Source organism: Triplophysa dalaica, chromosome 9 (assembly GCF_015846415.1).
Source record: "Triplophysa dalaica isolate WHDGS20190420 chromosome 9, ASM1584641v1, whole genome shotgun sequence".
Lineage (NCBI taxonomy): Eukaryota > Metazoa > Chordata > Actinopteri > Cypriniformes > Nemacheilidae > Triplophysa > Triplophysa dalaica.
This window is the reverse complement of record NC_079550.1, coordinates 686,834-702,472: the sequence shown is the minus strand read 5'-3', so window position 1 is coordinate 702,472 and position 15,639 is coordinate 686,834. Positions and strand designations below refer to the sequence as shown.

Genomic DNA, 15,639 nt, shown 5'->3' with positions numbered 1-15,639 from the left:
TAGATACAAAGTTTAATCTAAAGCAATGGTTTCTATCTAAGTAAAATTTGCAACAACTAATGACTGTGTTGTGAGCCCCATGTTTTCTATATTCTTTTTTTACAAATCTTACATTTCTGGATATATGTATTGTGATGTTTATGTAATGTATATACAATGCTGTATGTTATCTTATTTGTTTACCTGCCCAGGGACAGCAGATGTAAATTAGCTATTAGCTTACTCTGCTGCAATTACTTTTAATTGTGCATTGTCCCTGTAAATACACAATAAACAAACAAACAAATAAATGATTACACTTGGGTTTTTTGTATGGGATGGTCAGATTTGTGTGTAAGCATATTTTGGCATATTTTCAGCATGACAAAGATCATCTAAAGTTCACAACCTGTTTTTCCCTGATATGATTTTCCAAAGGGGTGTTTTATAAGATGAACAAGCACTTTTATTTTGCAACTAAATGGGAACTGGTTGTTCTACACGGTGTGTATAGCTACTCTGACTAGATTATACCTTCTGGAATAGATGTTCATGGGATGGGTTGCAGGTGGACAGGGCGGCATTTATTATAAGTGAGATTTAATCATAAGCATTTGCTTATTCTTACACTTTTAGGGGCGGTTTCCTGGACAGGGTTTAAGACTAGTCTTGATCGACAACAATTTACACTGACATATCTTAATATATATCTGTGCGATTGTTTTGTCTGAAGATGCACATCAGTGAGGTTTTTGGAAAGGAAGTTTTTTAAAAACGATTTAAATATCCTAATTTAACTAAAGACTAATCCTGGTTTAATCTAATCCCTGTCCGGGAAACCGCCCCATTAACGAACACTGAATGAAATACAACAAATACGCGTGAGATCTGATGCCTGTGTTTATTTATAGCCTGATGCTGTGAATCATCCACCTGCACAGAATGATGACTTCATGACGTGTCCCATTTAAGGACCAATAAGAGATGGGGACACTGCCCCTTTAAGAGCGGCTGCTCAGGCTGATGAATAGATGCGCTCTTGTGTATCCTTCGTGTCATAAAGTGTCTATAATAACATATACACATATACACACACAAACACACGGAGATGATGTGCTGTCGGAATTTATAGAGCTCATGTAGCGATGAGATGTGAGTGAATCTTCTAGAATAAGATGATGCTGATGCGGCGAAGAAGGAGGTGAGCATGAGTTGATTCTACGTGCGCGTTCACGTGAGGCGTTTATAAACCGCTAGACGCATTCTCCATGAACGCGCCGCTCAAATTTAATATGCGATGTAAAGATATATTTTAATGTGTTTATATTGCAATGATTTAACCGTAAGGTGTGTGAGACCGACATCTCATCGGCAGCATTGTTCATCATCTGTACATTGTGTTATTGATTGAGGCCTCATGCGCGCGCACACACACACACCGCCTTCATTCATTCAGAGGTTCAACAACACACATGACAGACGCATGTGTACTGTATACACACAACAGCGAAAGAGACGCGTATATTTGCGCTGTGTTGTCCGTGAAGTCATGTTTTGGACGGTTTTAAGTTGATGTGCATTGGAGTAGCATACAAACACTGTTGTACATTAACACAATGAGTACCATAGTATACCATCACTGTAAGTCACGTGAGCTCAATATATACTTGTGTGTGTTTGTTTATTTGTTGGAGACGCGTCACCATATCCCATACAGAAACCCGACAGAGCAGCCCATGTGAGCTTGTGTGTGTTAGACATAGTGAACTGTTTTAGATTTCTGTGTGAAATGAAAGATACTCGCTGTATAATCCATGTTTGTCAGTAATGTGACTCAAACTTTAGTCACAGACATGATGCTCTGACTGTTGTGATAGAACGCAGCTTATATCAAGTCAAACAAAACAAACAAGAGGTTCACTGTTCTATACAGCTGTGGTCACCAATCTGGCTCCTGAAGACTTCAGCTCCACTCCCAATCAAATACACCTGGTCCATCTCATCTCAGGGTCACTTGATCATTACAGACGAGTGTGCTGAAGCTGGGTTGGAGCTGCGGTCTGCAGGATGGTTGATCTCCACGAGCACAGATACACCGTCTGTCACCTGTTCATATAAACAATAAATGCAAAATAAAAGAAAAATCTTATTTTTAATTATATTATAAGGTCCCATTATAATGTTGGTGAAGTTGATATTGAGTTTAAAAAAAGAACTGACAACAAATGAGGTGTGATGAACTGGGCTTGTTTATTGTTTCATACTGTTGTATGAGGTCTACTTATGACGTTCTTTTTTTTCAAAAACATCAAAATCAATAAATGATAGGGTATTTTCTACCCGGATAGTCTCAAAAGCCAGTAGGTACATGACTGGACAGCAGTCAATATAACAACTATCATTATTTGAAATGTCCATTAAATAGGAAATCACAACATTTCCTTTTATGACAGTTATCCACAAATCGCAGGAGAGCCAGTGTTGCCATCTTCACCACCCTGGGAGTGCTTAAAACAACGCAGATATTTTTGTCTGCTTCTCAGGGGCCTTTTTCAGAAAGAAGGTTTAGTGAAAACTCCTGAGTATATTAACCCTGAAATGAGGCAATCTCTGTATTTTCCGTTTCAGAATGTGAGGTTTTTCAAACACGAGAAAGCGGAATGACTCAAGCCCATTTCTAAAAGAGAGGTCACTTATACTCAGAGTCAGTAACCATAGTAATTTACTCTGTGAACCTAAACTGGTCTGGAGCAGGTTTTCTTTGGTAAACTCAGAGTTTCTTTCCACCTCCTCCCCCTTTTAAAGCACAGGTGGTGTAACTCATTTATTTATACAGTCATTCATGGCACACATTTTGATCCCACAGAGACCATCTCAGTTACTAAAACGATGGACAGACACGATGGCTGCCTCAAGTGTTTGGTTTCCAGCAGGCTGGGGCAGCCGTTGTGGATAAGGTCTGCCCGCACTGAGGGTGGTTCACGATACAGACGTTGCGTCATGGGCGGTTGTGTTCCCACAGGACTCAGCCACCGCCTCGTCTGCTTCCCGTTCCATGACAGCAGTGGCTACGGCCCTGCCGTCCGCTACGGCGAGCAGCGAGGGTGATGTGAGGATTACTGTGAGAGTTAAATCCGTTAGCTCCGAGCCGCACCCGCCCCCATTGGCATGTTTCCCGGAAGTGCATGAGGAACTCCGTAACACCTGGAAACGTCCCCTTTTTCGCCACGTGCACGTCAAAATTGTTTTGTCGCCCATTCTTTCCTCGATGGTGGGGAAGCTAGAGGATACGTTGATGTCCCCCAGGTGGAACGTGCCGTCTCGGTGCACCGAGGAGTTCTCGATCTAGACTTCCGTCCAAAGCATGTAGGTTTTCAGCATCTCTGGTGTCGAGAGCTTACACTGCTGAGGGCCATGCTGCCCCCTCTCTTCACCCCATGGCCATCCTGCAGGCCAAGGCTGTTTGAGAGCTCCACGAGGGCAAGACTGACCCAGCGCTTATGCAGGAACTCCGCACCGCCACCGACCTCGCTCACGGGCGACCAAGGTGACTGTGCGGGCTGTTGGTCGGACGATTTCCACACTCATGTCATGACACCTCTGGCCGAACCTTAATGAGTGATGAGTAGATGAGTGACGCCAAGAAGGTCTGCCTCCTCAAACCACCCATCTCGCGTTTGGTGATACTGTCGAGCAGCAGTTCTCGACAGTAAAGGAGACAGAGGCTATCAAGCATATCCTCCCTGCCACGACTCGACCGACCTCCGGCCGTTGAGATCCAGGGCATTGTGTGCTTTCCAGCAGGCCTGGTCCTCTTCGACGCCTTCCGTGTCTGGTGCCCCCCACTCAGGTGCCCCACCGGAAGATGTTGAAGAGGAGACCACGACCCCATCAGCAGCCGCGGCAGAAGCAGAAGCGGCCCTCATGGGAAGACCCCAGGGAGACCGAGATTACTTTTTCACAGCCGCTCTCACCCTCTTCACAACGATGTTCGACAACCCGACGTTGCGTCATGGCGAGATGCAACGGAGAGTATACTCTGCAGCCCTCAGCACTCTCAAATCGACGGTGCGTTGAGCTGCATCCCCACGGTGAGAGATCCGATCTGCCAGACATCGAACGTCCCCCTGTCACGGTCCCTGGGCGCTTACCTTGATCAGAGTCAGGCATACTTCCATACTACTTTCGAGGTAGCCACCGTGTTGGCGAAGGAAATCGAGCCCGTCCCTCTAGCTGAGATGTACAGCCCGTACTTCATCATCCCCAAATAAGGTGGGGGTTGTTTCCCATCCTAGATCTGCATACCCTGAACAGGCACCTGCACATGCAGCCTTTCAGGATGCTCACGCAGAAGTGCATCGTGGCGTCTATCAGATGTCAGGATTGGTTCATGGCAATCGACCTGAAGAACGCTTACTTGTCATCAATCGTTCCTACGGTTTGCTTTTGAGGGTCAGGCATATCAGTACAGAGTCCTCCCTTTCGGTCTGTCCCCACAAGTCTTTACAAAGATCATGAAGGCTGCCCTCACTCCCCTCAATTAGAGAGGTGTGTGGGTACTACACTATCTCCATGACTGGCTTATCATGGCATACACTCGAGATCTGTTATGTACACACCGCTCATCACGACTCGGTTGCTGGAAAGTCTCTGGGACAGCACGACCTGATCATTAGGATCCTAAGGGGGCAAGAGGCGGAACCCGCCTCTTCATCGCTCCATACCCTCTTGGGACCTTGAGGTCCTGGCGGGCCTTATTAGGCCCCTCTGAGAGGCCGTTCTTCCTCACTTAACGATGAAAATCGTTCTCCTGATGACGCTCGCTTCCAACAAGAGGGTAAGGGACCTAAAAGCATTCTCTGTGTACCCTGATTGCCTAGAATTCGGACCTGGTGATTCTCACGTGATCCTGAGACCCCGTCCTGGCTACGTGCCCAAAGTTCCCGCCACTCCCTTTCGGGAAAAGGTGGTGAAGTTGCAGGCGCTCCCCACCACGGGGGAAGACCCAACCCCATCCGTCTTGGACTACTACCGCCACTACTTGGACCGCACGCAGAGCTTCAGGAGCGCTGATCAGCTCTTTGTCTATTTATTAGGTCAGCCGAAGGGGAGGGCTGTCTCCAAAGAGGGAGTAGCGCACTGGTTTGTGGACGCCGTCACAACGACGTAGCCCACTGTCAGTGAGAGCTAACTCCACCCGGCGTATAGCCTCTTCGTGTGCACTGGTGCAGGACGCCTCTCTGGCAGACATCTGCATTGCTGCGGGTTGAGTTACTCCCAACACCTTCACAAGGTTTTACAACCTCCGCGTAGAACCGGTATCAGCCCGCCTCTTGCATCGCAACATGTAGGAACAGCAGCCGGTAGGGTGTATGCCTGCAAAAGCATCTTCCCCCCTTCCCATAGGTGGGTCAGTGTGCTACTTAGCCTCCCTTCTTCCCCCCACTAGGTGAAGAACAGGCATTCCATCCATCACTAAGCAAGCACCCCCTGCGAGCGGGCGGGCTGGGCAGTTTTCTATGTAAAATGAGAAATTATTAAAAAGTGTATAAATTAATAGAGAAATTAATAAATACAGAAAAAAATGCAGAAATGAACAGATGAAAGTCAATCTTGGCCAAATTATATTTTATACCCGTTCACCTACCCCTCGGCCCTTTCCAAAGGGGAAGGGCTAAAAACATTCCCCTAAGAAATGGGACACCACTACTACACTGTCATACGTCATGATAATACATCACTGATCCTATGGAGATGCGACAAAATTTATCACAAACTTCCAAGATGCTGCGGTCAGGTGAAGTCAAATCAGTTTTGTGGATGACATCCTAAAAGATGACCCAGAACTTTTCGTCAAAAGCAGCTCGCCACACAACCCTCTGTTCACCATCTCCGGAGTGCCGTCGCAAACAGGCTGGTGAATGCAGTGTGCGGTTTTGATAAACCCGGTGTTTGTGAACCCTAATCCGTGGGTCTCCCCTTCTGTCCGGGCCGGGAATCGGAGGGTGATCGTGAACAGACAACCTGATCTGTTTGCCACATTGGTCAGAGGCTCGAAGAATGTTCTATCGTGCAATCAATAATGCGTTACGTTAGCAAAATTTAGTTACTTTAAATAAACGTTTCAAGTATTCAAGACAAGACACGTCATTTTCAGCCATTAACTAAATCCACTGTATGCAGAGCGGAAAGTGTGCCTAATGTTTATGTTGTTATACACGTCATCATCATTGCACACATTTGTGTCCCCATAAATAATGTATACAAGATCACACACTATTGTTACACCATGCCATTACTCATGTTTTTTTTTTTTTTTACCAGATGGTCCTTATTTGCGTTTAAAAATGATGATGAAATTTAAAAAAAGAAAATTCAATGTGGATAAAAGTTTAAAATTTAGTACCATAAAATTATCTCAAAATGCTAAATAAAAGAACAAATATCATTGAACAGAATTACATTTCAAGGCTTCTGTCACCAAGTGAGACCCCTAAAGCAAGAGGCCCAGAGGGTTCATTGTATCTGTAACCATGACGAGAAACCAGGCAGAGAAGCTGATCCACTTGCAGTTCTAAGGTTTTAAGTAGTTCTAAGGTATGTAATATTCTTCTACCAATAAGCCAATGGAACCGCTTCACTGTTTGTATCACTCCATTAATAAGCTAATGAAACTAAAGTAAAACACATGCACATTTGGCAACGTCTCTTAGAGCAGGGTTTTAAAAAAAAAATTCATAGTGATAAAAAAGGCCAATCTTAAGTTAATTGCTCCTATCTGCCCCACATAAACAAACAAACTTAAACTATGTGTGTGCTTTTATTACATTATTTCAAGGGGTCATACGGTCACAAGGCTTAAACTATTATTATGGTTAGTTTTAGATGTAATGCAATGTGTATACACGATATAGGGTTCAAAAACGCTGTGTTTTCATATACCATGCATGTCTGAATCTCCTGATTACCGAATCTCCTCTTTAATAACCGCATCAACTCATGTACTGCACTGTAACTTTAATAGCTAATGTGTGTAACTAATGCACACTCAAGTCACTTGCACTATTGTATAGTCTATATTGTTATCTGTTCATAACCACCTGTACATTAATGTTCACAGAATATAGCCTTCTGTTTATATTTTCATAGTACATGCCCATTGTATAGTATTTTCCTAATATTGTATTCTGTATTTATTCACACTGTATATCTGCACTTGCTAATTGCACTTCTGGTTAGACCTAAACTACATTTCGTTACACTGTACTTGTATATGTGTAATGACAGTAAAGTTGAATCTAATCTAATCTAATCTAAACGTGCAGATATTTTTCAAAGCTCATGGCTCTGAAAAGCGAGGTGTGCTATGATTGGCCAGTTAACCTTACTTTGCGTATACATTTGGGCGGTCTTAGTCAAGTCGTACCACAAACTGACATAGATTTGTGGGGGTGTGGTGTTTCAGTCAGGTCTGGGTGAGAGAGTTGACTTTTAGATAGAATGCATCTTTTGTTCCAACACTTTCATTTTTGTACTTTTACGCGTCTAATACATGCATGGGCAACTTATAACACACCAAAGATACAGTAAAACACGTATTTGCACCATATGACCCCTTTAAATAAAAATCAGCATGTCCACTGATCCTAGTTTACAGTAAACACAGCAGCACCTGCTGTTCAAAACATGTATTGTGATTCAAATAGCTATCGCCAACCGGCTTGATTCATCACATATTCTAATCGATTTTTAACCGGCTCATAATAAATCCTTACATCCCTAGTGATCACAGACACAACCCATACAAGTCCCAAAGTAAAGATGATAACTCCACATTCTTACTGCAGATGATGATAAAGCTCTGCAATGCAGAATAGCCACTATATGGCACGACATGTCTAAACGGACTGATGTGTTGTGATGTTTTAATTTGATTTTTTTATTTTATTCCTCTAGCACAAACGGCATGTAGTGAACCATTCACAATGCAGCTGGGACATAAATTTTGTCCTTGATTCACAGCAATATTTTACATGAGAATGTGTTCAAGAAGGATGATGATTTCTGTTTGTTTTGCTGAAAGCTTCTGTTGTTACATTTTTCTGTTTTGCTTTACAGAGTGTAGAAAGGAGCACACTTCAGGAGTGATATGAGGGTGAGTAAATCATGACAGAACTACTCCCGCACATCACCGTGAATATGTACAGTGTCTTGTGTGTTCAAAGTTTAGAAAAGTTTATTTTGAAATGCTACATTCCAGTATTCAGGTGTGAGAGTGTTTTTTCGAGACAGCTGGCCTGCTCAGTATCTGGCAGATGAAGAAAATACAATTCCTGATCGAGAATATGTGCATTAGGGCTGTTGGTAAAGATCAATTCCCACTCCTGTAGGCAAAGTAAGGCAGGTTTTTTATCGTTGAATATAGTGCCGTCCACTAAATCAGCATATGCTTTAATTGAGCAGCCTAGTGCTGTTATTAAATTGCTCCGTATATTTTTTATGTGCAGCTTGTCCTTGAAAGCGCCGCTCTGTGATTGAGCATAATTTCTTAACTATCTAAAAGCAGAGCGCGTCTGAGCTGCTTATAAAGTGCATTTGAAAAAGCAACACCTGTCAAACATCATCATGATAAGATTTGCTTAAAAGGACTAGTTGTTATAATCCCACTATTTCAGCACAGTTTAATTGCCCAATAGGACATTTCCCACCCTTATGCAGGATGGAAAGCATTGCGTTGCAATGTGTTGTAAAGAATGTATGATGAAAACAAATCAAACTTGTTGTAGATTTGTTAGATTTGGATGCAGCTTGGATCAGTACATTTTGCACTTGACTGTGTTTTTTCGTCAAGTTAACAAAAGTGAACCCAGACATCGTTGTGCACTTTCAAAGCTGTATGCCCTCCTGGGGCCCGTTTCAGAAAGCAGGGTAAGTGCAAACTCAGAGTAAGTCAACCCCAGAAAACGGAATACTCAGGGTTTTTGGTTTCAGAACGCGAGGTATGTCAAACCCGCGACCACGGAGTAAGTCAAGCCCATTTCAGAAATCGAGGTATTTTATACTCCGAGTGAGTAACCAGAGTAACCTACTCCGTGAACCTAACCTGGTCGGGAGCAGGTTTTATTCCGCAAACCTAGGGTTTGTTACAATCTCCTCCCCCTTTTCGAAGTGAAAGCGAGCGGTGTTGAAATTACATACGTCATTTGTTTATTGATTCGTGTTCCTAATCGCGCTCAATTTAGTCACACAGAACTTAAAATGGCATGTCCGTTTATTTAGGAACCCATAGAAGAGGAAGCTGCATTAATTCGCAGAGAATTATATTTATGTCGGGAGAGAATTGTGAGGCCCCGTTTGGACGTTTTATCTTAACTTTTAAGGCCAGTTTAAGAAGTATATTTAACATTTCCCAATCAGGCATCTTACTAGCAAGACCATTTTATTTCTTTAAAGTTTCCTGAATAAATGATGTTATTGTATTTCTACGACGGCGTTTTAGTGGCACGTTAAAAATAAAATAAATTCAAGATTACGAGATTAAAGTCGAAATGTTACGAGATTAAAGTCGAAATGTTACGAGATTAAAGTCGAAATGTTACGAGAATAAACTCGTCGTAATACGTATTTTATTTTCGTGAAGGTTGTAGTTTAAGAGTTGAAGTTATGTTTGAGCACGTCATCTGAATCAGTGAGTTAATTCGTAGTTCATGTCAGATTTTTTCTTCTGAATAAATTCAGTTTCCTACATAACGGCTGCAGTGTCCTTTTACTAATTATAACTCCGTGATGATGCGCCAAAATACAAAGAATTTCCTTATTGCTAAATCATAATCTAAAGTAGGATTTAACCAAATCCTCCACATCCATTGTTTCTAGAAATTCTGTTATTTTTCTCAAAATATTACGACTTTATTCTCGTAACATTTCGACTTTATTCTCGTAACATTTCGACTTTATTCTCGTAACATTTCGACCTTATATTTCGACTTTTTCTCGTAAAATTTCGACTTTATTCTCGTAACATTTTGACTTTATATTTCGACTTTATTCTCGTAACATTTTGACTTTATATTTCGACTTTATTCTCGTAACATTTCGACTTTATTCTCGAAATGTTTTTTTTTTTACGACGCCGTCGTATATTTCATATTCAGCTGCTGCCAAGATCTTTTTATTGCAAAAGGATAGCACCTACATGAGAGCGAGAGAGTTAAATATAATTCGCATTTTCACAGTTTCAACAAAATAAATATAAAAGTGATTGACATATAAACTGGCGCATTAACAAGTGAAGCACTTTTCTCCCATACCAACTCTCTTTCTTTTGCTGCTGCGGCTGTGTTGCTCTTTTTTTCTTAATATTCACCTTACGCTTGTAACAGTACCTTCAATTCGATTGGCGAGAAATGAACAGAGCGCTTTTTGTCACGTGCCGTTGCCATGGTGAATCGTGCTATCTTCACTCAATTGATAATGGCTTTTCATCGCCATGCTGAACGCGCGTAACCTAGAGTGAACTTACTCAGGGTTGATTGAACTAACTCAAATCAGCTGTTCTGAAACTGAAAACTCAGAGTAGCGATTCTCTGAGTAAATCAACTCAGAGTTCAGATTTTAACTCGGTGTTGGTTGAACTTCCTTATTGAAACGGGCCCCTGGAGTACTACTTGAGTACTGCTTCACAACTCACAACACTGAATGATTGTATAAGAGACAATAAATTAATGACCTGAACAAAAAGGCTATAACAGAAATGTTATTTGCATGTTATTTTTGTTTGTTTGTCAGTGGTTTTTCAGGACATTGGCATGGACCAGTAATGAATGGTGACAGGGCTTCCAGCAGCCCGGAGCACTCCTCCTACCCGCTTCCGGATTGGAAGGAGTTCTGCGAGCTGCACGCTCAAGCCTCTGCTGCTGACTTTGCATACAAGTTCCAGCGTTTTATTAGCGAGAACCCGTGCTACGACTCACCCGGCGCTGAAGCCAGCTTCTCTCATCACTTTGCCCAGCACTTCATAACCTGCTTCTCTGCCACCCTAGAAGAAACTCCCGGGCCTGGCTCACCCGGTGGCACCTCGACACCCAAATACAGCATTGTGCCCTTTGTTGGCATTCAGGGCTGCCCGTTGCCTTACAGCCACTGCAGAGACGTGGGGGCATCTAGCGAATCACTGGACAGCATGGACAGTGGAGGGGTTGGAGCCAGTGGACAGGAACCGCAAACGCCATCTCAGAAGATGGCTGTTGTAAGCCAGTCCAGAAGTTCGGAGGATTTGTCTGCAATCCATCGCAAAGCACGCTTCAAGAAGGGATTTTCCCTTCGTAACATGAGTCTGAGTGTGGTCGACGGGGTAAAAGAGATCTGGCACCGCAGAGCCTCTCCTGAACCTGACCCCATGACCAGTTCAAGGAGGACCAATGGAGCGGAGGTGGTGGGGTCGGAGCACTGGAGCCAAAAGCTAAGGCTGTCGCGGGGTTCTCAGGGCCACAAAGCAGAGCTGTTGGAGATCCAGAGGGAGGGTATGCTTAGATACATGGTGGCTGATGACACAAACTGCATTGGGCCAGCACAGTGGCAGAAATGTAGGTTACTGCTGAGGAAGACCACTGCCTACACAGACACTGTAGAGAAGTTTCTACTGGAGTTCTACATCCCACCGAAGGTAAAAAAAACACATCAGCAAAGTCCTTCAGTTCATTTAGAATTAATTCTGTTGCTAAATATTTAGTTATTAGGTATATATTTTTAGTTTTGTCATAAAAGGACTTTGAACGTTCAGATCTCTTTAAATGACAGGTGTTCCCATTCTGTGAAGCGATCTGCTGTGTGTTGGTCATGTGTGCAGTTTATGTTGAGTTGAGATGTGCAGGAGTGGGTCATGTTGAGTTGAGATGTGCAGGAGCGGGTTTTGTTTAGTTGGGTTGTGCAGGAGAGGGTTTTGTTCAGTTGTGCCGGAGCGGGTTATGTTGAGTTGTGCAGGAGCGGGCTTTGTTGAGTTGAGAGGCAGCTCACACATATTTAGGAAGATACAATGGGCCAGATAAACTAAACGCTTACCTTGACGAAGGCTTTTTGTCAAATGTTGGTTTAATAAAAGCTTGCACAAGTGAGTATGTGGTCGTACTTTCTTGTTTAGGGTTAGGATTATGGTTTATTTATATATTTATATATTTGCTTTCATAAACTTACAGCTTGCGTCAGCACAGACACCCCTTTTAGTTTAAAAAAACGACTGCCAGGATCTACAACAGACATGCAGTAAAAATTAGACCTGAAAAGTTGTTACTACCATCAGCGATTTTGTCACAATATATTTCCCTGCTGAGAAAATCTGGCTCAATGTGTCTATTTGAATGTGGTTGATTTTGTTGTGTTGTGTTTGTAGTCTTCCAAACCCAAAGTGAGTGTTCCTCTATCTGCTATTGTGGAGGTGAGGACCACAATGCCTTTGGAGATGCCTGAAAAAGACAACACATTTGTGCTGAAGGTAAAGTCATCTCTAACTCTGTTACCAGGGTTTTTCCTGTCTCAAAATGAGGCGGTGCCATCCATGTTTTGTACACATAGCCCCTTGTAGGCCTACTGTACCTTACAGCGGCTTAACCAAAAACTTTACATATTAAAACCTTTTAAAAGTTTTAATTATATTATATTAATATTAGATTAAAATGACCGTTATTACGTTATATAAAAATTACTTGATTCAACCAAACAGAAATGTTTTTAAATCAAATGAAGCTTTTTATCCTTTTCAACTTTTCAACCAACAATTGCCAACTAAATGGACCAGTGTTATTACATTCACATCCTCCGTTCTCTTGTGGTTTACTGAGCTTTGAATGTTTCACTGATCTTTTATATTGGCTAGTGACTAAAACGTTTCAACTTTTTAAATAAATCAGCTCAAAGGAGTTTAAACAAATCATCTGCACTGTCATTAGTAACTGCAGTTGCAGTTTTAAGCAGTCTGTTGAATACGCGCAGTGAATGTAGGATGAACCTTAAAAGTAATATGAAATAGAGAGGATAAGTGGAAAAAGCAAATGCATACACAGACACAAACACAAACACAAACACATACAAACACATAGGAATTGTATACAGTGTTCAACTCTCATGATGCTTTTGCAAGTCTTAAAGATCAGCTAGTGCAGGGGTGTCCAAAGTCAGTCCTGGAGGGCCTGTGTCCTGGAAAGTTTAGCTTCAACCCCAATCAAACACACCTGAACAGCGTTCAGCCGAAACAGGCGTGTAAAGCCAAGTTAGAGATAAAATCTGCAGGACTGTGGCCCTCCAGGACCGACATTGGACACCCCTGATCTAGAGATACTTTAGACATATTATCAACAGATCAAGAAAATTTGCAAAGATATCAGGGGTTGCAGTTAGCATTCCTGGGGAGGTCTTTATGATTTTAGTCTGAATAATACATTACAAGGAGTATAAAACCTCAAACCTGATGTCTGCAGGCTCCCAGTGAGCAAGCATGCAGCGACCAAAAGGGGTAAGGAGACCAAACTCCAATGATGTAAATAAATGGAGAAAAAAAAATTGACAGGCTAAACTTGTATAAGCTAACGAAGCTTTAGCTAAAACAATGAACCTTGAAAAACGGACAAACAAAAAATAACAAAAAAGTATAAACGAACACAACAGGAAACCTAACTAGTGCGTCCTAACAATCCTGTAAGGGATTTTGAGTCTGGTGCAGTGAAGTGAGGTGTAGGCAATGCTTGATAGAGTTTTTGAATCTAGATTTAAACTGACCGAGTGTATCTGCCTTTCCTACATCACAAGACTGTTCCAGAGTTTAGGCGCTAGGTAGGAAAAGGATCTGCCTCCAGCTGTTTATTTAGATTTTTTTATTACCAACTGGCCAGAATTCTGAGGCTGCAGTGAACGTGAAGGACAGTAATGTGATTGGGGCTCAGTCAGGCACTGAGGATCTAAACAATTTACAGTCTTCAATGACAGATTTTTTGCAGTTTATGAAAAGCTATCGTGCTTTCTTTATCTTTTAAGAAATCTTGCATTTTCAAGAAGTTCATTGAGACAAATTGTGATTTTGTGTTTTGTATTGCAGGTAGAAAACGGTGCTGAATATATTTTGGAGACCATTGATTCTCTTCAGAAGAACTCATGGGTTGCTGATATTCAGGACTGCATAGATCCTGGGTAAATCACACTTTTTAAAGGGGCTCCTCCTGTTTGTCTTTGACCCTGTAACATGAATAATGTGTGTGTTACAGGGACAGTGGAGATGACATTGAGCTGGCGTCATGTGCACACAGTCAACCTCTCAAAGATTTCTCACTGGTGTCCTCCTGTAGCTGTGAGATGTTGTTTGACGGTACGTCATGATACTGTACGACTCACAATGCCGTTTAAGACATTTACAATCCAGCCTCATATAAAAGAATTGAAGGACTCTGGATTAAGGTGCTAGATGATTTCCGTTTTTCCCTGAACACTGAAATCTTTTTTTTTGACGTCACAAACTACTTAGCAGATTTGTGTAACAGAAGTCTATTTGAATAATAAACAGAGAGCGTCTTTGCAATCACTAATCACATATTTAAAAACTACAATACTAATTTCTCGATAGAAATGCACTCAGAAGTAGTTTAAAGTCAAAATTAAACTTAGATTTATACAAAACTAAACTCCAACGGGTGTTTCGGCCACCATTTAAATGTTCCAGCATGAGCCTTCTCGAGCAATCACGTTCCTCACATGTTGTTATGGAAACGACAGGTCTCTGTCAATAGTAAGCTTTGAAAACATATGTTTAGACCATAGGATTATAATGTAAAACAGATGCTAGCAGCTTCAAAAAAGAAGTCAAGTCTGAACATGGCTGTATTTTACAATGGGATGCCACCAGCAGTTACTTTAATCGCTGCTTATATTCTGATTTATAAACGCAACTTCATTGGACAAAATCACAATACAGACATCTACAATAAAGAGAATGTGTTGCTGTATTATGAATGCTTCTTTCATTATAAATGCAAGTGACAGTTAAATACGAGAAATACACACACAAATGGAGCTCATCAGAAGAGAGAGTGCATGCCGACACGAAAGATGAGGACGCAAATGTGGCCACGCTCCACTCACACAAAACAAGTCAGGAAGGAGAGAAGACGCATAAGCGCTGTTTATCCACTAGTTATTCAATCAAAGATACTGTCATTAGCACTGATGGATGTAAAAAATGCGACCGCAAATATGCTTGGGCGCCCATAAATATACCTGGGCAGACCGCCCTAGTAAATGCATTGTATGGAAAACGCTGGATTTAGAGTTTTGCAATGGGCCATGATCTGAGAACCTTCTTGGTATATTTCATCAAACAATCCTTTCCTTTCTGTATCAGTAGCTGCATTTATTTATTATGTGGATCGAAGGATTGTTTTTTCTTTGTTGCAACTTCAACTCTCTAAAATAAGAGCTTTCTTTTTTGATTCTGGTTAATATATAAAGTTTTTGCAAGCCTACTTGGAAACAACAAACAATCTATTCAATACAGGCTCTGTGGCCAAATTACACTCCCCCCAGCTATCAGCTCTGCAACACATCATGCTAATCGAAAAAATACATTAGGGATGAAATCAGCACCTTCCAACTCAGGACCATACACATTCATGGCGGCGT

General features: G+C 41.9%; 1 protein-coding gene across 3 annotated transcripts in view; it reads left to right on the top strand.

Annotated features, from left to right (window-relative positions):
- Positions 1 to 999: 999 nt before the first annotated feature.
- The window catches only part of LOC130428468 (SH2B adapter protein 2), a 30,606-nt gene continuing 15,966 nt past the window's right edge, over positions 1,000 to 15,639 (top strand). For 2 of the 3 annotated variants that reach the window (XM_056756538.1, XM_056756535.1), the window contains exons 1-6: positions 1,000 to 1,180; positions 8,098 to 8,134; positions 10,768 to 11,644; positions 12,368 to 12,469; positions 14,066 to 14,157; positions 14,232 to 14,332. In XM_056756538.1, the coding sequence (XP_056612516.1) occupies positions 10,799 to 11,644; positions 12,368 to 12,469; positions 14,066 to 14,157; positions 14,232 to 14,332 (1,141 nt within the window). In that variant the 5' untranslated portion in view covers positions 1,000 to 1,180; positions 8,098 to 8,134; positions 10,768 to 10,798. Of the gene's footprint in view, positions 1,181 to 6,435; positions 6,577 to 8,097; positions 8,135 to 10,767; positions 11,645 to 12,367; positions 12,470 to 14,065; positions 14,158 to 14,231; positions 14,333 to 15,639 lie in introns of all 3 variants that reach the window. The other variant, XM_056756537.1, reaches the window with a different exon arrangement.